This window comes from Bos grunniens, chromosome 9 (genome assembly GCF_055505025.1).
Source record: "Bos grunniens cultivar Pamir isolate PY7600 chromosome 9, Bosgru_T2T1.0, whole genome shotgun sequence".
In the NCBI taxonomy this organism is placed as follows: Eukaryota; Metazoa; Chordata; class Mammalia; order Artiodactyla; family Bovidae; genus Bos; species Bos grunniens.
The window spans coordinates 12,588,885-12,615,485 of record NC_141173.1 but is presented as its reverse complement, the minus strand read 5'-3'; the positions used below and the strand labels follow the sequence as shown (position 1 = coordinate 12,615,485).

The following is a 26,601-nucleotide window of genomic DNA, read 5'->3' as shown; positions in this document are numbered from 1 at the left end:
TCTGGTGCTGCCAGAACCCCTGTGACCCAAGCAGCTGCACCACCTCCCCACCTGGCCTTCACTGGGGCAGACCCAAGTCCTCCAGGGCAGCCTCAGGAGCAAACCCCAGTGGATGATCCACATGCAGAGGTGGAAATAAAATCACAGTTGAAACCCAGGGGCAGCATGGCTAAGGAAGAAGACCAAAACCCTTCCCATCATCTGTACAAGTTACAGATTAAATCCACAAGATCAACTAGGCAGACTCTGTGTCTACGGAATATATACAAGGCTATTACAAGAGAGAGCTCCCACAAGAGAAAACACATTAGTTCTGATACCTGTGGACATTGGAGGCAAGAACACACAGGAATAAGACCAGATTTGAATCTGAGCTGCCCCCATGGGAGGTCCAGAGATCAGCACCTCTTAGGGAGGTGAGGTGGACTGTGACTCCCAGTAAGGGAAAGGACTCTGACAGCAGTGACTCAAGAAAAACATTTATTATTCTTATGTTTTGACTTGTTCTGTAGTTTCTTTTTTTTTTTTTTTCCCCTTTTTCTTTTTTTCCTCCACCCCACCCCCACATTGTAGTATTGGCACTAAGAAGTCCAATTAAGCTTTTGAGCCTTTTTTTTCCCAGTCACATTTTTTATTGTTATTATAAACCACTGCCTCTACATTGGGCTTTTGCATTTCTATGGAGTTTTCCTTTTTTAATTTTTCCTTTCTCTCTTTCTAATTTTAATTTTCTAAACCTATTATTTTTTCTACATTTACTCCTCTGCTTTTCCTATTGTTCTTTCCCCCTTGCAGTTAATCCTTAATGTATATAAATCTTCTTTATCTACTTCTATATAACTTTGCATATCTATTCTTTCTTCCTTTCCTTTCTCTCCTGTCCTCTCAACATATTCATTAGTTTTATTTTCATTGCTTTATTCCCCAATTGGCACCTTGCTTTAGTTTTGTTTTCTAGTTTGTGCTTGAGTTAGCTTTGTCCTGGTAGACATCATTTTTGGTTTCCTTTGTTTGCTGGGTCAATTTATTGTACTTCATTTTTGCTGGACTCTTCTTATTTTGCTTACGGGTGTGTATGTATGTGTGTATATTCAGCCACACTTTTTATTGCTGTTATAAACCTCTGCCTCTACCTTGGGGTTTGGCAGTTCTGTGGAGTTCTCCTTTTTTATTCCTTTTTTCTTTCTTCTTCCAGTTTTGTTCTTTTCTCTTTTTTATAATTTTAATTTTTAAACCTATGATAATTTTTCTACATTTACTCCTTTGTTTGCTTTTCCTACTGTTCTTTTCCCCTTGCAGTTATTCTTTAATGTATATAAATCTTCTTCATTTTCCTCTATTTAAAATTGCTTATCTATTGTTTCTTTCATTCCTTTCATCTCAATATATTTATTAGTTTTGTCTTCATTGCTTTATTCCCCACTTGGCACCTTGCTTTAGTTTTGCTTTCCAGTTTGTGCTTTAGTTAGTTTCATTCTTAACTGATAAATATAATCTTTGATTTCCTTTGTTGGCCAAGTCAGTCTACTGTACTGTATTTTTGTTCGACTGTTCTGACTTTGCTCATGGGTGTGTGTATACTCTATTATTTTAATTATTATTTGCCTAATTTTGCAACTGCTGTTTCTCTGGGGTTCATCTTTAGTTTCTCATTTTTGGATATTTGCTTTAATCTTACTTAATGCGATAACGAACCACTTGTGGACTCTTTGTTCCCAACCATAGATCAAGCCCTGAGCTTTGGGAGTGGGAGCACTGACTCCAAGACCCTAAACTACCAGAGAAATAACCCTAGGGAGCACCAAATAGTGAGAACTCAGACAAAGGAGGTGAATACAGACCTGGCATCAAACAACCACCAGTAGCACCCTGTGCAGCATGCCTCATTTAAAGAACAAACAAAACAAAAATACAAACCCAACCATCAGCAGACAGGATTACCACGTCACTCAGCCTTGCCCATCAGAGGAAAAACAAACAAACAAAAACTCAGCACAAATCTCACCCTATGCAAAGATTACACAAACCACTGGACCAAACTTAGGAGGGCAGAAACCAAAAGGAGGAAAGAATTCAATCTTCTTCAAGGAAAGAATTTAACTTTCCTTGAACCCTGGGAAAAGGAGACCTCAAACAAAATAAGTTAAAAAAAATAATGAAAAGACAGAGAAATACTACACAAATGAAGGAACAAACTAGAAACACAGAAATCCAAATAAATGAAGAGGAAATAGTCCAACTGTCTGAAAAAGAATTCAGACTAATGATAGCAAAGATGATAAAAACCCTTGAAAACAAAATGGAGAAAATGCAAGAATCAATCAACAAAGACCTGGGATAATTAAAGAAAAAACATATAGAGACAAACAACACAATTGCTGAAATTAAAAATACTCTAGAAGGAATCAATAGCAGAATATCTGAAGCAGAAGAATGAATCAGTGAGCTAGAAGATAAAATGGTAGAAACAACTTCTTAAGAGCAGAATAAAGTACAAAGACTGAAACTGAGGATAAGACTCAGAGACCTCTGGGACAATATCAAATGCACCAACATTCGAATTATAGGGTTCCCAGAAGAAGAAGAGAAAAAGAGTATGAAAAAAATTTTGAAGAGATTGTATTTGAAAATTTCCCCAACATGGAAAAATAAATAGTCAACCAAGTCCAAGAGGCACAAACAGTCCCATACAAGATAAAGCCAAGGAGAAACACACCAAGACACATACTAATCAAACTAACAAAGACTAAACACAAAGAAAGAATATTAAAAGCAGCAAGGGAGAAGCAACAAGTAACATACAAGGGAAACCCCGTATGCTTAACAGCTGATCTTTCAGCAGAAACTCTGCAGGCCGGAAGGGAATGGGAGGATACATTTAAAGTTCTAAAAGGGAAAAATTTACAACCAAGATTACTGTATCTGCCAAGGATCTCATTCAAAATTGATGGAGAAATAAGAAGCTTTACACACAAGCAAAAGTTAAGAGAATTGAGTACCACCAAACCAGCCTTACAACAAATGTTCAGTCAGTTCAGTTCAGTCGCTCAGTCATGTCCAACTCTTTGCGACCCCATGAATCACAGCACACCAGGCTTCCCTGTCCGTCACCACCTCAAATGTTAAAGGAACTTAAATAGTCAAGAAATATAAAAGAAGAAAAAAGATCTACAAAATCAACCCCAAACAATTTTTAAAATGGCAATAGCAACATATATATCAATAGTTACATTAAATGTAAATGGACTAAATGCTCCGACCAAAAGACACGGACTGGCTGAATGGATACAAAAACAAGACCCATATGTATGCTGTCTACAAAAAGCTCACTTCAGACCTCAAGACACATATACACTGAAAGTGAGAGGATGGAAACATATATTCCATGCAAATGGAAAGCAAAAGAAAACTGGAGTAACAATCCTTATATGAGACAAAATAGACCTTAAAATAAAGAAGATTACAAGAGATAAGGAAGGACACTATATAATGACCAAGGTATCAATCGAAGAGGAAGACATAATGAATGTTTGTAAATATCTGTGCACCCAACATAGGAGCACCTCAATACATAAGACAAACACCAACAAACATAAACAACCAAAGCAAAAACAACACCCAGTTGTGGATGTGACTGGTGATGGAAACAAGGTCCAATGCTGTAAAGAGTAATATTGCATAGGAACCTGGAATGTTAGGTCCATGGATCAAGGTAAATTGGAAGAGATCAAACAGGAGACGGCAAGAGTGAATGTTGACATTTTAAGAATCAGCGAACTAAATGGACTGGAATGGGTGAATTTAACTCAGATGACCATTATATCTACTACTGTGGGCAAGAAGAAATGGAGTAGCCAATATAGTCAACTACAGAGTCTAAAATGCAGTTCTTGGATACAATCTCAAAAATGACAGAATGATCTCTGTTTGTTTTCAAGGCAAACCATTCAATATCACAGTAATCCAAGTCTATGCCCCAACCAGTAATGCTGAAGAAGCTGAAGTTGAATGGTTCTATGAAGACCTACAAGGCCATCTAGAACTAACACCCTAAAAACATGTCCTTTTCATTATAGGAGACTGGAATGCAAAAGTAGAAAGTCAAGAAACACCTGGAGTAACAGGCAAATTTGCCCTTGGAATACAGAATGAAGCAGGGCAAAAGCTAATAGAGTTTTGCCAAGAGAATGTGCTGGTCATAGCCAACACCCTCTTCCAACAACACAAGAGAAGACTTTACACATGGATATCACCAGATGGCCAACACTGAAGTCAGACTGATTATATTCTTTGCAGCCAAAGATGGAGAAACTATACAGTCAGCAAAAACAAGACCGGGAGCTGACTATGGCTCCGATCATGAACTCCTTATTGGCAAATTCAGACTTAAATTAAAGAAAGTGGGGGAAACCACTAGACCATTCAGGTATGACCTCAATCAAATCCCTAATGATTATACAGTGGAATTGAGAAATAAATTTAAAGGACTAGATCTGATAGAGAGAGTCCCTGATGAACTATGGATGGAGGTTCATGACATTGTACAGGAGTCAGGGAGCAAGATCATCTCCAAGAAAAAGAAATGCAAAAAAGCAAGATGGCTTCTGAGGAGGCCTTACAAATAGCTGTGAAGAGAAGCAAAATCAAAGGAGAAGAGAAAAGATACACCCATTTGAATGCAGAGTTCCAAAGAATAGAAAGGAGAGAATAGAAAGCCTTCCTCAGTGATTGGTGCAAAGAAATAGAGGAAAACAAAAGAATGGGAAAGACCAGAGATCTCTTCAAGAAAATTAGATATACCAAGGGAACATTTCATGCAAAGATGGGCTCAATAAAGGATAGAAATGGTATGGACCTAACAGAAGCAGAAGATATTAAGAATAAGTGGCAAGAATACACATAAGAATTGTACAAAAAAAGATCTTCAAGACCCAGATAATCACAGTGGTGTGATCACTCACCTAGGGCCAGACAGCCTGAAATGCAAAGTCAAGTGGGCCTTAGGAAGCATCACTAGGAAGAAAGATAGTTGAGGTGATGGAATTCTAGCTGAGTTATTTAAAATCCTAAAAGATGATGCTGTGAAAGTGCTACACTCAATGTCAGCAAATTTGGAAAACTCAGCAGTAGCCACAGAACTGGAAAAGGTCAGTTTTCATTCCAATCCCTAAGAAAGGCAATGCCAAAGAATGCTCAATACTGCACAATTGCACTCATCTCACAAACTACTAAAGTAATGCTCAAAATTCTCCAAGACAGGCTTCAACAATACATGAATCGTGAACTTCCAGATGTTCAAGTTGGATTTAGAAAAGACAGAGGAACCAGAGATCAAATTGCCAATATCGACTGGATCATCGAAAAAGCAAGAGAGTTCCAGAAAAATATGTGTTTCTGTTTTATTGACTATGCCAAAGCCTTTGCCTGTGTGGATCACAATAAATTGTGGAACATTCTGAAAGGGATGGGAATACCAGACCACCTGACTTGCCTCTTGAGAAACTTGTATGCAGTTCAAGAAACAACAGTTAGAACTGGGCATGAAACAACAGACTGGTTCAAAATAGGAAAAGAAGTACACCAAGGCTGTGTATTGTCACCATGCTTATTTAACTTATATGCAGAGTACATCGTGAGAAATGCTGGGCTGGATGAAGCACAAGCTGGAATCAAGATTGCTGAGAGAAATATCAATAACCTCAGATATGCAGATGACACGACCCTTATGGCAGAAAGTGAAGAAGAACTAAAGAGCCTCTTGATGAAAGTGAAAGAGGAGAGTATAAAAATTGGCTAAAAGCTCAACATTCAGAAAACTAAGATCATGGAATCTTGTCCCATCACGTTATGGCAAATAGATGGGGAAACAGTGGAAACAGTGGCAGGCTTTATTTTTTGGGGCTCCAAAATCACTGCAGATGGTGATTGCAGCCATGAAATTAAAAGACGCTTACTCCTTGGAAGAAAAGTTATGACCAACCCAGACATCTTTTTAAAAGGTAGAGACATTATTTTGCCAACAAAGGTCCATCTTGTTAAGGCTATGGTTTTTCCAGTAGTCATGTATGGATGTGAGAGTTGGACTATAAAGAAAGCTGAGCACTGAAGAATTGATGCTGTTGAACTGTGGTGTTAGAGAAGATTCTTGAGAGTCCTTGGACTGCAAGGAGACCCAACCAGTCCATCATAAAGGAAATCAGTGATGAATATTCATTGGAAGGACTGATGTTGAAGCTGAAACTCTAATACTTTGGCCACCTGATATGAAGAACTGACTCTTTGAAAAGACCATGATGCTGGGAACGATAGAAGGTGGGAGAGGGGGACGACAGAGGATGAGATGGTTGGATGGCATCACTGGCTCTATGGACATGAGTTTGAATAAATCCAGGAGTTGGTGATGGCCAAGGAGACCTGGCATGCTGTAGTCCATAGGTTCTAAAGAGTCGAACCCAACCTAGAGACTGAACTGAACAGACATAAAAGGAAAAATTGACAGTAACACAATAATAGTAGGAGACTTTAACACCCCACTCACACCAATGGACAGATCATCAAAACAGAAAATTAAAAGGAAACACAACTTAAGTCATCCATTAGATGTGATGGATCTCATTGATATCTTCAGAACATTCCATTCAAATGATAAGAATACACTTTCTTCTCCAGCACACATGGAATATTCTCCAGGATAGACCACATCTTGTGTCACAAATCAAACCTTAGCAAATTTAAGAAAATTGGAATCGTATCAAGCATCTTCTCCAAACACTATTAGATTAGATGTCAATTATAAGAAAAAAAAATGGTAATAAATACAAACATATTGAGATTAAACAACATATTTATAAATAACCAACAGGATACTGAAGACATCAAAAGGGAAACCAAAAAATTTCTAGAAACAAATAACAATGGAAACACAACAACTCAAAACCTATTTTGAATGCAGCAATAGCCATTCTAAGAGGGAAGTTTTTAACAATACAGTCCTACCTCAAGAAATGAGAAAAACATCAAAGAGACAACCTAAAATAACTGGAAAAATAAGAATAAAAATAAAAGAATAATAAGAATAAAAAAACCAAAAAAATTTTAAAGGTAATAAGTTATAAAGATCTGAGCAGAAATAAATGAAAAAGAAATGAAAGAAAAATACTAAAGATTAATAAAATTAAAAGTTCATTTTTGAGAAGATAAACAAAATTTGCAAGCCTTTAGCCAGATTCATCAGAAAAAAAGAGAGAAGAATCAAATCAACAAATTAGTAATGAAAAAGGAGGGGTTACAACAGACAATGCAGAAATACAAAGGATTATAAGAGACTAGTATGCGAAGGCAATGGCACCCCCACTCTAGTACTCTTGCCTGGAAAATCCCATGGACAGAGGAGCCTGGTAGGCTGCAGTCCATGGGGCCGCTAAGAGTCGGACACGACTGAGCGACTTCCCTTTCACTTTTCACTTTCATGCATTGGAGAAGGAAATGTCAACCCACTCCAGTGTTCTTGCCTGGAGAATCCCAGGGACAGAGGAGCTTGGTGGACTTCCGTCTATGGGGTCGCACAGAGTTGGACACGACTGACGTGACTTAGCAGCAGCACCATTATGAACAACTATATGTCAATAAAATGGATAACCTGGAAAAAATAGGCAGATTCTTAGAAAAGTTCAATCTTCCAAGACTGAATCAGGAAGAAATAGAAATTATGAACAACCCCAATTAACCCTAACCCTAATTAAAAGTACGGAAATTGAAGCTGTGATTAAAAATCTCCCAAAAAACAAAAGCCCAGGACCAGGTGGCTTTACAGGAGAATTCTATTAAACATTTAGAGAAGAACTAATGCAGATCTTTCTAAAACTCTCTCTCTCTCTTTTTTTTTTTAACTGCAGAGGAAAGAACACTTCCAAACTCATTCTACAAGGTCACCATCACCCTGATACCAAAACCTAACAAAGACAACACAAAAAAAGAAAACTGCAGGCAAATATCACTGATGAACATATATGCAAAAATCCTCAACAACATTTTACCAAGTAGAATTCAGCAACACATCAAAAAGCTCACACACCATGATCAAGTTGGGTTTATTCCAGGGATACAAGGAATCTTAATGTATGCAAATAAATCAATGTGATACACCATATTAACAAATGGAACAATAAAAATCATGTGATCATCTCAATTGATACAGGGAAAGCCTTTGAGAAAATTCAGCACACATTTATGATGAAAACTCTTCAAAAAATGGGTGTAGAGGTAACCTACCTCAACATAGTAAAGGCCATATATAATAAGCCTACAGCAAACATTATTCTCAGTGGTAAAAACCTCAAAGCATTCCCCCCAAGATCAGGAACAAGACAAGGGTGTTCACTTTTGCCACTGTTATTCAACATAGTTCTGGAAGTCCTAGCTACAGTGATCAGAGAAGAAAAATAAATAAATGGAATCCAGAGAGGAAAAGAAGAAGTAAGCCTCTCACTGTTTGCAGGTGACATGATACTGTACATAGAAAACCCTAAAGATAGTATCAAAAAATTGCTAGAGAGAATCAGTTAATTTAGTAAAGTTGCATAATCAATACACAGAAATCACTTGCATTTCTATATACTAACAATGAAAAATCAGAAAGAGAAATTAAGGAATCAATCCTATTCACCATTGCAACAAAAGGAATTAATATCTAGGAATAAATTTACCTAAGGAGACAAAATAACTGTACACAGAAAATTATAAGACACTAATGAAGGAAATCGAAGATGACATAAACAGATGGAGAGATATTCCATGTTCCTGGGTAGGAAGAATTAATATTGTGAAAATGACTATATTACCAAACACAAGCTACAGATTCCATGTGATCCCTATCAAATCACCAATGGCATTTTTCACAGAATTAGAACAAAATATTTCACAATTCATCCCATGGACGGAAAAGCCTGGTAGGCTACAGTCCACAGGGTCGCAAAGAGTCAGACAGGACTGAGCAACTTCCCTTTCACCTTCATGGAGACACAAAAGACCCCAAATAGCCAAATCAGTCTTGAGAAAGAAGAATGGAGCTGGAGGAATCAACCTTCTTGACTTTAAGTTATACTACAAAGCTATAGTCATCAAGACAGTATGGTCCTGGCACAAAAACAGGAATATAGACCAATGAAACAATACAGAAAGCCCATAAAGAAACCCATGCACCTATGGGTACCTTAGTTTTGACAAAGCAGGCAAGAATATGCAATGGGGCAAAGACAGCCTCTTCAATAAACGGTGCTGGGAACATTGAGCAGCTACATGTAAAAGAATGAAATTAAAGACCTAAATGTAAGACCAGAAACTATACAACTCTTAAAGGAAAACATATGCAGAACACTCGATGACATAAATCAAAGCAAGATCCTCTATGACCCACCTCCTAGAGTAATGGAAATTAAAACAAAAGTAAACAAGTGGAACCTAATTAAACTTAAAAGGTTTTGCACAGCAAAGGAAACTATAAGCAAGGCGAAAAGACAACCCTCAGAATGGGAGAAAATAATAACAAATGAAACAGTTGGCAAAAGATTAATTTCCAGAGTGTACAAGCAACTCATACAACTTAATACCAGGAAAACAAACAACCCAATCAAAAAGTGGGAAAAAGATCTAAACAGACATTTCTCCAAGGAAGACATATAGATGGCTAATAAATACATGAAATGATGCTCAACATTGCTCATTATTAGAGAAATGCAAATCAAAACTACAGTGAGATTCACCTCACACCAGTCAGAATGGCCATCATCAAAATGTCTACAAACAATAAATGCTGGAGAGGGTGTAGAGAAAATGGAACACTCTTATGCTGTTGGGGGGAATGTAAATTGATATAGCCACTATGAAAGATGGTATTTAGATTCCTTTAAAAACTAGGAATAAAATCACCATATGATCCAGCAACCCCAGTCCTAGGCATATACACTGAGGAAATCAAAATTGAAAGAGACACATGTATCCCAATGTTCATTGCAGCACTATTTACAATAGCCAGAACATGGAAGCAACCTAGATGTCCACCGACAGATGAATGGATAAAGAAGTGTGGTACATATACACAATGGAATGTTATTCAGCCATAAGAAGAAATGTGTTTGAGTCAGTTCTAATGAGGTGGATGAACCTAGAACCTAATATACAGAGTGAAGTGAGTCAGAAAGAGAAAGATAAATATTGTATTCTAACACATATATACAAATCCAGAAAATTGGTCCTGAAAAATTTATTTACAGGACAACAATGGAGAAACAAACATAGAGAATAGACTTATGGACATGGGGAGAGGGGAGGAGAGGGTGAGATGTATGGAAAGAGTAACATGGAAACTTACATTAGCATATGTAAAATAGATAGCCAATGGGAATTTGCTGTATCACTCAGGAAACTCAAACAGGGGCTCTGTATCAACCTAGAGGGGTGGGATGGGGAGGGAGATGGGAGGGAGGTTCAAAAGGGAGGGGATATATGTATACTTATGGCTGATTCATGTTGAGGTTTGACAGAAAACAACAGAATTCTGTAAAGCAATTATCCATCAATAAAAAAAAATTTTTAAGCATATATTTCACATCTACAAAAAAAGAATGAATCAAATATCAGAAACTCAGAAAATGCCTAACAGAAATAGGATGACTTTGGGAATATGTGATAATGTTTTTCCTTTAGACATGTTCTTGAGATGCTGAGACATTAAAAAGTTTTCCTGCAAAGAGTCTGAAACTCAGACCTGTTAACTTGAGAAATGTCCATGCTAAGATGAAAATAGAGGCTTTTGTTGAAAATTGGGAGTAGATTAGAGAGTGGAAGGGGGATAGAAAGAAAAAAGGTCATAATATTGTGAAATAAACAACCTTAAGGATTGCTACAGATTCTTTGTGTTATTCAACTTTGTGCCTTCGTAGGCAACACGCCCCCTATACATAGTAGATGCTGATGAGAAGGACCTAGGAAAGGATGGTGTCATAGGTTGCCCTGTAATTGTTGTTGTTCAGTGACCAAGTGGTGTCTGACTCTACAATGCCATGGACTGAAGCATGCCAGGCTTCTCTATTCTTCACTATCTCCTGGAGTTTGCTCAAACTCATGTCCATTGAGTAAGTGATGCCATCCAACCATCTCTTCCTCTGTCACCCATTCTCTTGCTGTCAGTCTTCCCCAGCATCAGGGTTTTTTCCAATGACTCGACTCTTTGCATCAGGTGGTCAAAGTTTTGGAGCTTCAGCCTCAGCATCAGTCCTTCCAATGAATATTCAGGACCGATTTCCTTTAGGTTTGACTGGTTTGATCTCTTTGCTGTCCAAGGGACTCTCTCTTTTTTTTTTTTTTAAACTTTACAATATTGTGTTAGTTTTGCCAAATATCAAAATGAATCCGCCACAGGTACACATGTGTTCCCCATCCTGAACCCTCCTCCCTCCTCCCTCCCCATACCCTCCCTCTGGGTCTTCCCAGTGCACCAGCCCCAAGCATCCAGTATCGTGCATCGAACCTGGACTGGCGACTCGTTTCATACATGATATTATACATGCTTCAATGCCATTCTCCCAAATCTTCCCACCCTCTCCCTCTCCTACAGAGTCCATAAGACTGTTCTATACATTAGTGTCTCTTTTGCTGTCTCGTACACAGGGTTATTGTTACCATCTTTCTAAATTCCATATATATGCGTTAGTATACTGTATTGGTGTTTTTCTTTCTGGCTTACTTCACTCTGTATAATAGGCTCCAGTTTCATCCACCTCATTAGAACTGATTCAAATGTATTCTTTTTAATGGCTGAGTAATACTCCATTGTGTATATGTACCACCGCTTTCTTATCCATTCATCTGCTGATGGACATCTAGGTTGCTTCCATGTCCTGGCTATTATAAAGAGTGCTGCAATGAACACTGGGGTACACGTGTCTCTTTCCCTTCTGGTTTCCTCAGTGTGTATGCCCAGCAGTGGGATTGCTGGATCATAACGTAGTTCTATTTCCAGTTTTTTAAGGAATCTCCACACTGTTCTCCATAGTGGCTGTACTAGTTTGCATTCCCACCAACAGTGTAGGAGGGTTCCCTTTTCTCCACACCCTCTCCAGCATTTATTGCTTGTAGACTTTTGGATCGCAGCCATTCTGACTGGCATGAAATGGTACCTCATAGTGGTTTTGATTTGCATTTCTCTGATAATGAGTGATGTTGAGCATCTTTTCATGTGTTTGTTAGCCATCTGTATGTCTTCTTTGGAGAAATGTCTATTTAGTTCTTTGGCCCATTTTTTGATTGGGTCATTTATTTTTCTGGAGTTGAGCTGTAGGAGTTGCTTGTATATTTTTGAGATTAGTTGTTTGTCAGTTGCTTCATTTGCTATTATTTTCTCCCATCCTGAAGGCTGTCTTTTCACCTTGCTAATAGTTTTCTTTGTTGTGCAGAAGCTTTTAAGTTTAGTTAGGTCCCATTTGTTTATTTTTGCTTTTATTTCCAATATTCTGGGAGGTGGGTCATAGAGGATCCTGCTGTGATGTATGTCGGAGAGTGTTTTGCCTATGTTCTCCTCTAGGAGTTTTATAGTTTCTGGTCTTATGTTGAGATCTTTAACCCATTTTGAGTTTATTTTTGTGTATGGTGTTAGAAAGTGTTCTAGTTTCATTCTTTTACAAGTGGTTGACCAGTTTTCCCAGCACCACTTGTTAAAGAGATTGTCTTTAATCCATTGTATATTCTTGCCTCCTTTGTCAAAGATAAGGTGTCCATATGTGCATGGATTTATCTCTGGGCTTTCTATTTTGTTCCATTGATCTATATTTCTGTCTTTGTACCAGTACCATACTGTCTTGATGGCTGTGGCTTTGTAGTAGAGCCTGAAGTCAGGCAGATTGATTCCTCCAGTTCCATTCTTCTTTCTCAAGATAGCTTTGTCTATTCGAAGTTTTTTGTATTTATATCTACCTAAAGAAACTAAAGACCTATATATAGAAAACTATAAAACACTGGTGAAAGAAATCAAAGAGGACACTAATAGATGGAGAAATATACCATGTTCATGGATTGGAAGAATCAATATAGTGAAAATGAGTATACTACCCAAAGCAATTTATAGATTTAATGCAATCCCTATCAAGCTACCAACGGTATTCTTCACAGAGCTAGAACAAATAATTTCACAATTTGTATGGAAATACAAAAAACCTCGAATAGCCAAGGGACTCTCAAGAGTCTTTTCAAACACCACAATTCGAAAGCATCAATTCTTAGGCACTCAGCCTTTTTTATGGTCCAACTCTCACATCTGTACATAGTGAAGTCACTGAGTTTTGTCCACCTCATTGCAACCCCATGGACTGTAGACTGCCAGGCTCCTCTGTCTATGGGATTTTTCAGGCAAGAATACTGGAGTGGGTTGCCATTTCCTTCTCCAGGGGATCTTCCTGACCCAGGGATCAAATACTGATCTCCCACATTGCAGGCAGACTCTTTACCATCAGAGCCACCACATGACTAATGGAAAAACCATAGCTTTGACTAGACAGACTTTTGTTGGAAGAGTGATATCTATGCTTTTTAATACATTGTCTAGACATCACCAGATGGTCAACACTGAAATCAGATTGATTATATACCAGACCAGCTGACCTTCCTCTTGAGAAATTTGTGTGCAGGTCAGGAAGCAACAGTTAGAACTGGACATGGAACAACGGATTGGTTCCAAATAGGAAAAGGAGTACATCAAGGCTGTATATTGTCACCCTGCTTTTTTAACTTCTATGCAGAGTACATCATGAGAAACGCTGGACTGGAAGAAACACAAGCTGGAATTAAGATTGCTGGGAGAAATATCAATAACCTCAGATATACAGATGAGACCACCCTTATGGGAGAATGTGAAGAGGAACTAAAAAGCCTCTTGATGAAAGTGAAAGTGGAGAGTAAAAAAGTTGGCTTAAAGCTCAACATTCTTAAAACGAAGATCATGGCATCCGGTCCCATCACTTCATGGGAAATAGATGGGGAAACAGTGTCAGACTTTATTTTTTTGGGCTCTAAAATCACTGCAGATGGTGACTGCAGCCATGAAATTAGAAGACGTTTACTCCTTGGACGGAAAATTATGACCAACCTAGATATCATATTCAAAAGCAGAGATATTACTTTGCCAACAAAGGTCCATCTAGTCAAGGCTATGGTTTTTCCTGTGGTCATATATGGATGTGAGAGTTGCACTGTGAAGAAAAGCTGAGTGCTGAAGAATTGATGCTTTTGAACTGTGGTGTTGGAGAAGACTCTTGAGAGTCCCTTGGACTGCAAGGAGATCCAACCAGTCCATTCTGAAGGAGATCAGCCCTGGGATTTCTTTGGAAGGAATGATGCTAAAGCTGAAACTCCAGTAGTTTGGCCACCTCATGCGAAGAGTTGACTCATTGGAAAAGACTCTGGTGCTGGGAGGGGTTGGGGGCAGCAGAAGAAGGGGACAACAGAGGATGAGATGGCTGGATGGCATCACTGACTCGATGAATGTGAGTCTGGGTGAACTCCAGGAATTGTTGATGGACAGGGAGGCCTGGCGTGCTGTGATTCATGGGGTTGCAAAGAGTCGGACACGACTGAGCGACTGAACTGAACTGAACTGAGGTTTGTCATAGCTTTTATTTCAAGGAGCAAGCGTCTTTTAATTTTGTGGCTGTAGTCACCATCCACAGTGATTTTGGAGGCCAAGAAAATGAAATCTGTCACTGTTTCCACTTTTTCCCCATCTGTTTGCCATGAAGTGATGGGACCAGATGCCATGATCTTATTCCTTTGAATGTTGAGCATTAAGCCAACTTTTCACTCTCCTCTTTCACTTTCATCAAGAGGCTCTTTAGTTCTTCTTCACTTTCTGCCATAAGGGTGGTGTCATCTGCATATTTGAGATTATTGATATTTCTCCCAGCACTCTTGATTCCAGCTTGTGCTTAATCCAGGCCCATATTTCACATGCTGTACTCTGCACAGAAGTTAAATAAACAGGGTGACAATATATAGCCTTGATGTGCTCCTTTCCCAATTTTGAACCAGTACGTTGTTCCATGTTGATTTCTAACTGTTGCTTCCTGACCTGCATACAAGTTTCTTAGGATGTAGGTAAGGTGGTCTGGTATCCATCTGTTTCAGAATTTTCCACAGTTTGTTGTGATCTACACAGTCAAAGGTTTTAGCTTAGTCAATGAAGCAGAAGTAGATGTTTTTCTATGATGCAGTGGATGTTGGTAATTAACCTCAGGTTCCTCTGCCTTTTCTAAATCCAGCTTGTACATCTGGATGATCTTGGTTCACGTGTTACTCAAGCCTGTAATGAGGCTGCATAACAAATAACTTCCAAGTCTTTGTGGCTACCAAAACATTTTTTATTGTGCACAGGTATGGAGCAGCTCTGCTTCAGTCTGGGAGGTGGATGCAGGTCTGCTCTACACAAAGTTCATTCCAGGACCAGGTTGAATGAGCAGTGCCAACCTGCAGGGAGGCCTTTCCATGGAGAATTGCATTTGCTGTGTCACAGCACTAATTCTTCCTGTTAGGTACTAACCAGCTCATCAACCAGCCCAGGAGCAAGTTGTTTGTATGGAAGCAACCTAAATGTCCATCGATAAATGAATAGATAAAGAAGATATGTACGCACACACACGTATACACACACACAGATATATACATATATGTACTACTCGGCCATGAAAAAGAAATGAGATGATGCCATTTGTAACATCATGAATAGACCTAGAAATTATCATACTGAGTGAAGTAAATCAGATAAAGAAAGAAAAATACCATATGATATCACTTATATGTGGAATCTAAAATATGGCACAGATGAACATATCTACAAAACAGAAACAGACTCACAGACATAGAGAAAAAACTTGTGGTTACCAAGTGAGGTGGCAGTGCATGATTGAGAAATTGGGATTAGCAGATGTAAGCTAGTAAATATAGGACAGATAAACAGCCAAGTCCCACTATACAGCACAGGGAAATATATTCAATATCCTGAGATAAAACATAATGGAAAAGAATATGAAAAAGAATATACCTATATCTAAATATTTATGGCTTCCCTGTAGCTAAGACAGTAAAGAATCTGTCTGCAATGCAGGAGAGTTGGGTTTGATTCCTGGCTCAGGAAGATCCCTAGGGGAAGGAAATGGCAACTCACTCTAGTAGTCTTGCCTGGAGAATCCCATGGACAGAGGACCGTCATGAGCTACAGTCCATGGGGTCACAAAGAGTCAGATGTGACTGAGCGATAAATACCACTACTACTATATCTGTATCTTTATAGCTATATATGTAAAACTGAATCATTTTTCTATACAGCAGAAATTAACACATCATAAATCAACTATACTTCAATAAAATGCATTTAAAAATGATAAGCTAGTCACCTGGTCATTCCCATGTCAGTGGCAAAGGGATGTAGATTGTCATCCTGTTATATTGTGAGGGGGTGCAAAACAACATGGCAACAGGTCTGAGTGTGTGATCCTTTCAAAAGGAGTGAGGAATTGGATACATAATCCAGTCTTCAAGGTGGAGGATGAGAACAATAAGTAGAGGAGAGAAAAACTTCCAAGAAGGAAGTTCTCAATAGGCGATGCAGAGGAGGGGTCAATAACTATGCTGAGAAAATGCTGTTGGATGTGTCTGCATTTCAGCAAAGTGGTAGGGGCACAAACCACCCACCACAGGGATAGAATGGCCATATTTACCCAATAAAAATACAGGATGCCAAGTTGATTTTGAATGGCTGATAAAACTAATTTTAAGATGATTTTTAATTACTCATTGTTTATATGAAATTCAAATGAATGTGGATATGTTGTGTTTTGATCTGGAAGCCTTCCACAGGGGTGATGAATAAGCAGTAGGTGAGGTATTGGAGGCAGGACTGAAATGATCATTTTAGGGAGGGATAAAACTGACGGATCTAGGTAGTAGTGAAAGGTTCTCCTGATGATGAAGACCTAATCCAAAATATAAGAGATCATCTCACACACACGTATGGTGTGTGTGTGTGTGTGTGTGTGTGTGTGCTAATATTTCACATTTTGGAAGATGATGGGAGAAAGGAACAAATTTGAGTAGTAATTGTATACTGTGACCTCAGAGCATCTCTTTGTGGTGATTCAAACAGAACAAAATAGCCAAAACCATGACTTCTAAGACTTTGTCCCAAGATAGGAACTTAGAGTAAACCTGCATGGGACCAACTACTAAAAACGTCATTACATGGTACCCATGATTTGCTCACGTCTGCTTTGTACTCAGATATGAAGACTTGGCATCTCTTGTGCCCTGTTGATAAGTATTGGAGGGGAATTGGGGTGGCAGTACAAGTCAAGTGTGGGGGCTGCAGAGTGGAGGGATGACCTCTGGGAGCTTCTGGGGAGAGGGCACTCTACATCTCAATGATGATCATTGAATATGCTTTGGAAGCAAATAACTTAAGAGAGTGCATGGGATGACTGGGAAGACTCAATAGCTCCATGGGTGGATTCAACCCTAAGATGCAAAATTTTGTGACTGATGAAGAACTGTAAGAACTACAGTTATTACATCGTGTCTGGGGACAGATGGGGAGGGGTACCCAAGACAGTGTTGCCTTGAAAGGATCAGTCTGGGGCTCAAAGACTACTTTGTTCATTCGTTTACCCTTGCCTTGAGTGGAGAGATGAATTTGGGTTGGAGTTCTTCCCCATTTTGTGGACTCGTCGTATGTGAAGGTTGAGCTCAGCTGTGAGCACTGAGGGAAGATGCCAAGTGCTGAGAAGGCAGGCTCTGAAGATAGCGAGACCTTGGTGGGTATTCCAGCTCCATCACTAAACCTGCACTGCAACTTTGACCTGCAGCTTAACTGCTCCATGCTGCAGATCCTTTATGGGATGTAGGAGTCATAAGAGTACTTAACTCACAGGCTATTGGGAAAATTAACTGCAACCCATAGCCCTTTGCATGCAAATCAAGCATGTATCATTGCAATTATTTCTTTAGGTAATGATTACTCTCAGTAGACATGGGGTTCCTTGAAGATAGTATCTGTTTTGCTTTTATATCCCAAGTACTTAATATCTAGTACCCAACAAAGTTCTTAACACTGTTGGTTAAGTAAAATCAGATCACATATTTCAGGCTGAGATTTCCAGAAATTAACTTGTCAAAGTCAGCAAGAAATCCTGAAGATTTAGCAAAATGGTCACCCTTCTAGTTAATTCCGCTCCATCATGCAGGCCCTGAAATCATAACACCATGCAATCCTATATGACTTGAAGATTGATTTCTGCTTCTGTGCCTGTCCAGACAAAGAATTCTTGAACCACATTCAGCTGCATCCTCTTTCAGTGGCCGAAGTGCCCCCTCCCACCCCCAGTGATGTGCTGTAGGGCCATTAGACAGCTGTGCTCTGACAGGTTGTTTTGAAATGAACTGATCAGTTGTTTTTGTCTCCTGTTGACCCAGCCTCACAGATAATTTCATGTCTTGTAGACCAAACAACTGGCTGACTCAGTAGGGTAAAATTCAGTCAACTGTTTAAAACACTCTAAACAACTGATTGTCTCCAATTTGATTTTGATTTAGTTGTGTTTACTTTGATTTACAAAGTTAAAGCCAGTGTGTTCTGTAAAATTTTAAGGGTTCCTAGAAGGTGGACACTAGATCGCAGCAATTATCTTACAGGAATGCAACACGAAATTAATGCTCACCAAGTGTCATGAGGGTGACAGTGATGAAATGTATGGAACTAAGCGTGACTCTGTGGAGCTCCTGGGCACAAAAGCCTTTCTGCATCCCTGGTTAATGGTAGGAAACAGGCTTCATTCAGCCTCCATGACCTTCCCAGAGCTCCAAAGGTCGGGTTCAAACAATTACTAACCAGGGAAGGGAGGGGGTGTGGAGACAAGGGAGGAGCAGTCGAGAAACAATAGTGCAGCTTTGGGGCAGGGTCCTGATTCGGCCTCAAGAGATACACAGAACAGTATCTTTGAGCTGTCTTGCAGATACTGAAACTCCCACCAGGTAGGAGAAGTTAACTTCATGCTGCCCACAGGCACAAAGATATCAGGCCAGTTGGAACCGGAAGGTTGATAGTCCTGACTCCCTCTTCCCTCACCACCAACGAATCAGAACATTGTCCATAAGCTGATCATGCTCTGCTCCTTGAACACTTGAATACTCCTCACTAGCCCCTGCAGGAGGGGACACACAGTTTTGAGTGCATTAGCCCACTGTGTCCCCCTTTGCCCAGTAAAGCAATAAAGATATGTTTTCTTCTTCACCCAAACTCTTGTCTTCAAATTTTAATTCAGTGTTGGTGTACAGAGGCCAGGTTTGGCATCATATATGAACACACTTTTGGGGAAGAAAAGAAAATGTCATAAAGTTGAAGTAATAAAGCCAACAAATTTTATTTAACATACTACTTTTGGAGACTCAGCTATTATCTTTGAAGATATATTTATTCTCAAAGATTCTGTTGGAGATGATATAACATATTGTTTGGTTTAAGTTGATCAACCCTAAGGCAAGTTTCTATGAGTCAGTCGGGGGACCAGAAGGAACCAATGGAAGGAGGAACCAGATGCTTTGGTAACAGGTGCAGGAATTGATATTTTGACATATCACACGCTTGAAATGATTAGGCAGTTGGACAACAGCATACTTAAAGAGCAGCAGAAAAACAATCTTCCATTTGATTCTTACTGAGATTTATTGTTTCCAGTAATGCCACTTTTCAGAAGTAAACTCATGTGCTCACTTAGACAGGCTGACAGAGTAAAAAATTGTATGTGATGCAAAGTACCCTTTGGGCTGGAGATGAAGACACACACCGTGCAGTGACAAGTCAAGTGCCCCCAGCAGATGACAAATCCCACCTCCCTTCCCGCAATCCAGCTCCCCTCTTGCCCAGTGGAACCCACAATGAGTATCTGGCACAACACAGAACACAGATGGCTGTAGACTGACATGAAAAGTAAATTTTATTAAACATGTTTACATACATGAGTTGGAAGTTCATTTAAAAGCACAGGGAAGTGTTAAGACAAGTGGTCAAATAGAAAGATACTACCCAATTGGAATCAGTTGATTGTTGGCCACTAAGACAGAACAGTATCTAGCAGAAGTACACCAATGCTTCAGTCCTTCCTGCTCAGCATGGTGACCCGTGGTCAATCTGTGCCCTGGGAACAATGGGCAGGTCATTCTGGCATGTGTAAATAATAAATAATTCACTTGGTGCAGGCAGTATGTCTATGGATTAAAACCTATGTGTACACAGTGTCTACATGTGTTACAGCCCCACAGGAGGAATCTACACCAAAATATTTATTAGAAGGAATTTGGTCCATACTACATCACATTTTCCAGAGGGTAAAAAATAAAGTCCATCTACAGACATTTCACATCAGACTCACAGATGGAGTCTGGCTAAAACTTGCAAAATGTCTATAACAAAAATGGATGGCTTAGATTTCTTGGTTATTTCAGTAGAGTAATTAACAAGCAAACTGTACAAGTACATGCAACATACAAGCTGGCCTATGTGGAACTAACATACATTATTAAATAACCTTTTGTTTCTTTTCTTTTTTCCTTTCTTTTTTTTCATCCTTTTTTTTTTTTTTTTAATAAAACGTGCATGCAGCTTTGAACAGTTCCAAGTCATGCTGCTCTATTTGTGGAGTCACAAAAGTGGAGGGACTCATAAAAGGAGGGAGAAGGTCTTGATGCACCTGCAGAGTCTGCAGTTGTTAGCACAGATACAGAAGGTCACAAGGGAATTCAAGGCCAAGAAAAACTCAGATGAAGAAAATGCAAATTGAACTGGACTTTGTTTTATTTCCCCCACCCCAAAGTAAGATACTTTGCATTAAAAAAAACAAGCATTGTGCTTGCATCAATTTCAAAGAAATGTAAACTAAAATTTGATAAAAATCATTAGTTTAGTGCAGAATATTTCAAATGAAATTTCCAGTGGAATATTAATAGCCCATACCATGTTCTTGCCAGGACGGGTACTAAGTCTACACTGAGATGTGGCCAAGGAGCCTGGGCATCATTCAAAGTGTCTGAGGCTCAAATCCATTTCTAGTCACCATTTTGGGAAGTCAAACATATGGTTTGTACACATGAGCATATACTTGCTTTTATTTTGGATGTCAGGAAGGAAAAGGCATTACAAGGAGTGTTTCCAAGGTACAACGATGCATTTAGGTTAGTTCCCAGCATTCGCTGCAGACTCAGTTCTGTAAAAGTCTTCCATGCAAAACAATGGAAAACATAAATTAATGATTTAGAACACAGACAGACATGAGCTCCATTCAAAACAGTGATTCTGTGATTATTTGTTTTCAGAAGATCACTTTCATTTTCTGGGTTTCTCATAAGAACTTGAAGAATCATAACGCAAAGTTAGTGAGGCCCTCATTGGCCTCACTTTGTCTCATGGTGAACACTCTGCAGAGATGCTACAGAGACTGCTTCAGCCCTTTTTTTTTGGTGCTTTTGGAAAAAGAAAGGAAGGGTCTCTGTAAACATCACGAGCCCTGTCATGACACAGCCGAAAACGGGTAGAAACAACAAATGCAGTGAAAACCGAATTAAATCAAAACAAATCTGAAATCAACTGAAATCAACAAACAACACACAAACAAAACTTAAACACCAGGGAAATAACACTCCTTGTGGTTTGTGCAAAAAACACATGAAATACAGCTTTTCACAAGAGTGACAGTTTCCAGTTGGTTCAGTTTGGTGTGTGCATGTGCGCGCGTGTGTGTGAATTTGCAGTTTCCTTTCTTTCATTTGTTAGAAGCATCAGTGATTCTCTAGCACGTTGACTCTTCCTGTATTTGATAGACTGCCTTGTTCTGTCATGTGAAGCCAGGTTTTAAACAACGATTGGGACATATTATTGAAAAACGACTACAGGCAAAACACAGGTTGATTGTCTGTCTCCAACAATGCTCATGAAATATCTGGTTCAGATTATTATCCTGAAGGTAGAGTCTTAGTGGTGTGAGTTCATTAGGACCGGATGCAGGGGGGCCCAGTGGAACTTTCCAGAGATGACTGGGAAGCCCGGCGGGTCAGAGGGGTGAGCGTGGGGTCGACCAGTGATGACGGTGGGAACAGCTTGTACCAGCCGATGACCATGCTGGAAAGATCGAGTTCCTCCAACAAGATCTGAGCCACCCCCATGAAGCATTTGTGGTCCATTCTGCCATAGTCCCCCCAGACAATCACCTGCAGAAACAGAGAGTGCAGTAAACTTGAGCTCCTCTCCTTCACACACGAAGAGCTGAGAGCAAACTGGTCTGTAAAACTGAGCCAGACAGGGAAGGAGGTGAAGTGAATAAAACTAAGACCAAGGAGACTTAATAATTAAAAATATTCAGGTACCCTGAGACACTTCATCATGATTTTTTGATTTGATGGAATACATACTATATTTTCCTAGTCCATGAGGGGTACTGTCTATATAAACCATGTTAAAAACAAACAGGGAAGCTTATTTACTTATCAATTCAAAACCTTCTTTAGCAACTATTGTCTAGTGAGCAATGGGCAGGACCACAGAGATATACAGATTAAATTTTGTGCAAGCTAGGAGGGCAAGATAACCCAACTTCTGGTACCATGGAGTGTGTGCATGGTGGAATGTGCAAAAAGAATGAGAATATTCATTACAGTTCTTTTATATTATAAACTTGTTACTGAAGGGACAGACTGAACAATAATTATAAGCTGGTGCCTTTTGAGGACTTGCCTGACAGTTTTGACTTGATCAGAAGATTAATAAGTCAGTGAACTGACAGAACAATCTGACACCAAAACCAACTCTTGTGGTGTCAGGTAAGATTCCCATTACACTTACTCCAGGCTCTGTAGAGGTTCCCAAATGAACTCACTCACCTGTTTTACAGAGGCAGGGGTGGCAAATCTGTTTTTCAATTTACTGAGTAACCTTGCCAAATCATTTAATGCCTGTATTTCTCAGACATAATCTTTCAAAAGGGGACAATGCAGATAGTGAAATGGTCTATGACTAAGCTGATATTATAGAATGGGTGTAAAACAAGGGCTTTTCAATAAATAATTTCTGGACAAATAATTATAGAAACAGGAAAAATAAACTTGGACCCTACTTCACAACATAAACCAAAATAATAAAACTTTATGAAAATAATATATTTATAACTTTCAGGTTATTTATACCCAATATATTTATAAAGAAGGATAAAAATAAAGAAGGATTATACCTAATAAATAAGGTATAAAGAAGGATTTTTTAAAAACTAAGTCAGAAAAAAAGCATAAACAACATAAAAGTGGTTTTTTAAAAAGTATATTTAAATTGAGAACTTCTGTTCATCAAAAGATGTAAAGAGTTTGGTGAAAGAAAACTCACAGTAGGACTAATGTGTGTGTAATTCATGTAAATAACAAAATACCAGTATCCAGAACAGCTTAAAACAAACAAACAAACAAAAAAAACTTCAACAAGCTCAAAACAGTATCAGGTAAAACGGTTAATTTTTCACACAAGAGAAAACCCAAATGGTCAATTACATATGAACAATTTGTTTAATCTTATTAGTAGCTATAGAAATGCAAATGAAAAGCCAAAAAAAAAAAAAGCTGGGGGCAGGGCAGTGGTGGTCAAAATATTTAGAAAAGATAACATGTGGAAGCAGCTAACAGTGAAACGGACACTCAACCAGTCATGAATATTTGCTTCCTTTCCTTTCTTCCTCTTTGCATCATGTCTTGCTCACTAAACTATTACTAACATTGGTTGCCCTAATTATCTATCTATCCATCCATCTACCTGTCTACCCACCCATGCATACATTTTTCCATCCATCTAGTCTATGTATTTATATATCTGTCTATCTACCTATCTCTCCATCCTTCTATCTATCTCGTCTAAACATCTGGTCTACTTATCTAACATCTAGAAGACGAAAGGGGTGCAAAGTAGGGCAAAAGTACAAGGAAAGGATGAGAGAAGGGAGAAAAGGAGAGTGAAAATAAATATCTTGTTCTCCATTGGAACCTAGAGATATTTTACAACCACATATCACTTATACTGTAAATTAATAATTTGGAATTTATTATCTTTCTGTTTGCCCACCTCTTCAGTGTTGGTGTAGACAGTAGGCCTGTTACAGTGTAAAAAGACAAACCAGCTAGGACTGACCTGAAGGACTTTACCCTGTGGACTTTCATCAAAAACCAGGGACTGTTGGTACAAAGGGTCAAGGGTCTTTCGTGCAATTCTTGTCTTCTTCTTGGCTATGCAGGCCCCATTCTCCAAAAGATACACTTTGACATAAGGAGCTGAACAAAGGTAACATTAACAGATAACAAGTTAATCCTTCAAATTAAATTGATTTTATTAGCAAATGCTTCCTTAGAGAAGTAGAGATGCTTACTAAAAGCTTTCCATTGATTATTTAAATCATTTGAAGTCTTCAGTGCTCCATGAACGCTACCCCTTAAAACCCATATGTTACTACTAACATAATTTTCCTCATTTCAAGTGTGCAAAGTTATGATAAGATTCTGACTTATTTGGCTTATGGCTGGCAATACAACATAGACTTATATTTTAAAACTCATTTTCTATCTAAAAGCTTATCCTTGTTACGATTAGAACTGAACTTTTATGCTGCCTTTGTACATGGGCAGACAAAAATAATTGACACGAGCTAAGAAGCCATCATAACTAAATTTGTCTTAACACAAGACTTTTCCTAATACTTTCAACAGAGTAATTGTGCAAGGAAAACCCAGATCCACTGTTATACAAAGGACAGATAATGCAACATGGAGCGTGTGCAATTCAAATACAACACGTTTTGAGCTTCTGTCCACGGAAGACTCTCATATGAACAGTTAATTCTGCGTCTTACCAGGTGTGGATTTGGAGCCGGGTTTCTGCGTGAGGCTTCGTGCTCGAATCACTTCAACTTCTAACTGGCCCTTTTTATCCTCCATTCCTATCTGTATATCACCTGCCAGCAGAAGCAAAATGTGTCAGCTTCTTTGCAGTTGCATTCAGTTTAAAAAAAAAAAAAAAAAAAGGTCATAACAGACTCCAAATTATGATCCTCATGATCCTCATAAAAAAACTAATACTTAGAGCCCCCAACCCCACTTTTTTTCCCTACATCCAAATCAGGATTTGAATGTTTCTCTTCATTTTTCTGGTACTCATTCAACTTATGAGAGTCTCGTACTAGTTTATAAATTGCTTAACTGTAACAACACTGAAGTATTTAAGAAATTCTGTACCCTAAGGTTTCTTATCCTTTATGTTGAGTATATGAAATACTTAATAAAAAGTACAATTATCTGCATTTCCATTATTTAGCAAAAATCTCCATTAATATCTTGATAAATACCCTAGCAATTTCACAATTTGTTAGTTCCTTCCTTCATTCCTATCTTTTTTTCTCTCTCTGGCTATAAGCCTATCTCATCTATCCTCTATTAATCCATCTCTCTCTCTCCATCACTCTATCTATACATCTATCTACCCACCTGCCTCTATCAATTTATCTAACCTCTTTCATGACCATACACCCTCAATTTACTGACCATATGAACCATGGAATAGGAATGTTATTACCTATTTAACCAGATCCCTGTGGATGGAAATATAGCTTATCTATATTGTTGTCATTAAACAACACTAGAAACAACAGCTTCATGAAGAATTTTTACACCCATGATCAATTATTTCTTAAACATAAATTCCCAGATTTGTAATCATTAGGTCTAATTGAAGGGACATTCAATAATTTCATGCATACTGCCAACTATCCTTCAGAATGGTACACTGTGATCAGAAAAAAATCTGTCTTCCCATTTCCACAGCCCACTAATAACATTAAGAGCAATATGTCTACTTTTTTGCCAGTCTGATGTTCCATAAGTTATAGTTAGTATTTCTTTGGTTATTAGGGAGATTGAACATATTTGCAAATATTTTCAATTTTTATTTCTTCTTTTGTATTCCCTGTTCATGCCCTTTATCCATTTTTATAAGATGCCAAACTTTTTCTGAATTACATGATACTTTATCCTCCAAAATATTAAATATACTTATTTCTCAGTTGGTTTTAGTTGGTTGAATCATCTTAATTTTCTCAGCTGTGAGAAAGAATTCACTTGTGAATTCTTCTTATTTGCCTCATCTAGTGATCAATGTTGTGGTTCTGGATTGTTCATTAATTTTATAATAATTCTTGTTTTAAACCTTAGCTCCTGGGGACTCTCAGGCTTTTTCCTTTTAATCACATACACAACACAGTTTAAAGAGTCAAACTGTTCTCTAAGCCTTGTTATTAGTATAAAATATTCCTAGTCTCTCTCTCAACTTCTTCCCTTTCAAAAGTCACTGCTTTCAAAATTTGCAATATTTTAACTTTTTATTTTTATTTTTTTTTTACTTTTTGGCATTTGCATCCCTATCTCTAAATATCATATTCATAAGATACCTTCCTTTTTTCAGTAATAGATATTATTCACCTCTACTTTTGCTTT

At 38.4% G+C, this 26,601-nt stretch overlaps 1 protein-coding gene across 48 annotated transcripts in view; it reads right to left on the bottom strand.

Annotated features, from left to right (window-relative positions):
• Positions 1-20,009: 20,009 nt before the first annotated feature.
• Positions 20,010-26,601, bottom strand: part of RIMS1 (regulating synaptic membrane exocytosis 1) — a 607,640-nt gene continuing 601,048 nt past the window's right edge. For all 48 annotated transcript variants that reach the window (XR_015132287.1, XM_086316267.1, XM_086316269.1 and 45 more), the window contains 3 exons: positions 24,966-25,067; positions 24,251-24,390; positions 20,010-22,293 (listed from right to left, as the gene is read on the bottom strand). Coding sequence is in view for 47 of the 48 variants with exons in the window: in XM_086316267.1 (XP_086172393.1) it covers positions 22,075-22,293; positions 24,251-24,390; positions 24,966-25,067 (461 nt within the window). In the remaining variant the exon portion in view is untranslated. The remainder of the gene's footprint in view (positions 22,294-24,250; positions 24,391-24,965; positions 25,068-26,601) is intronic.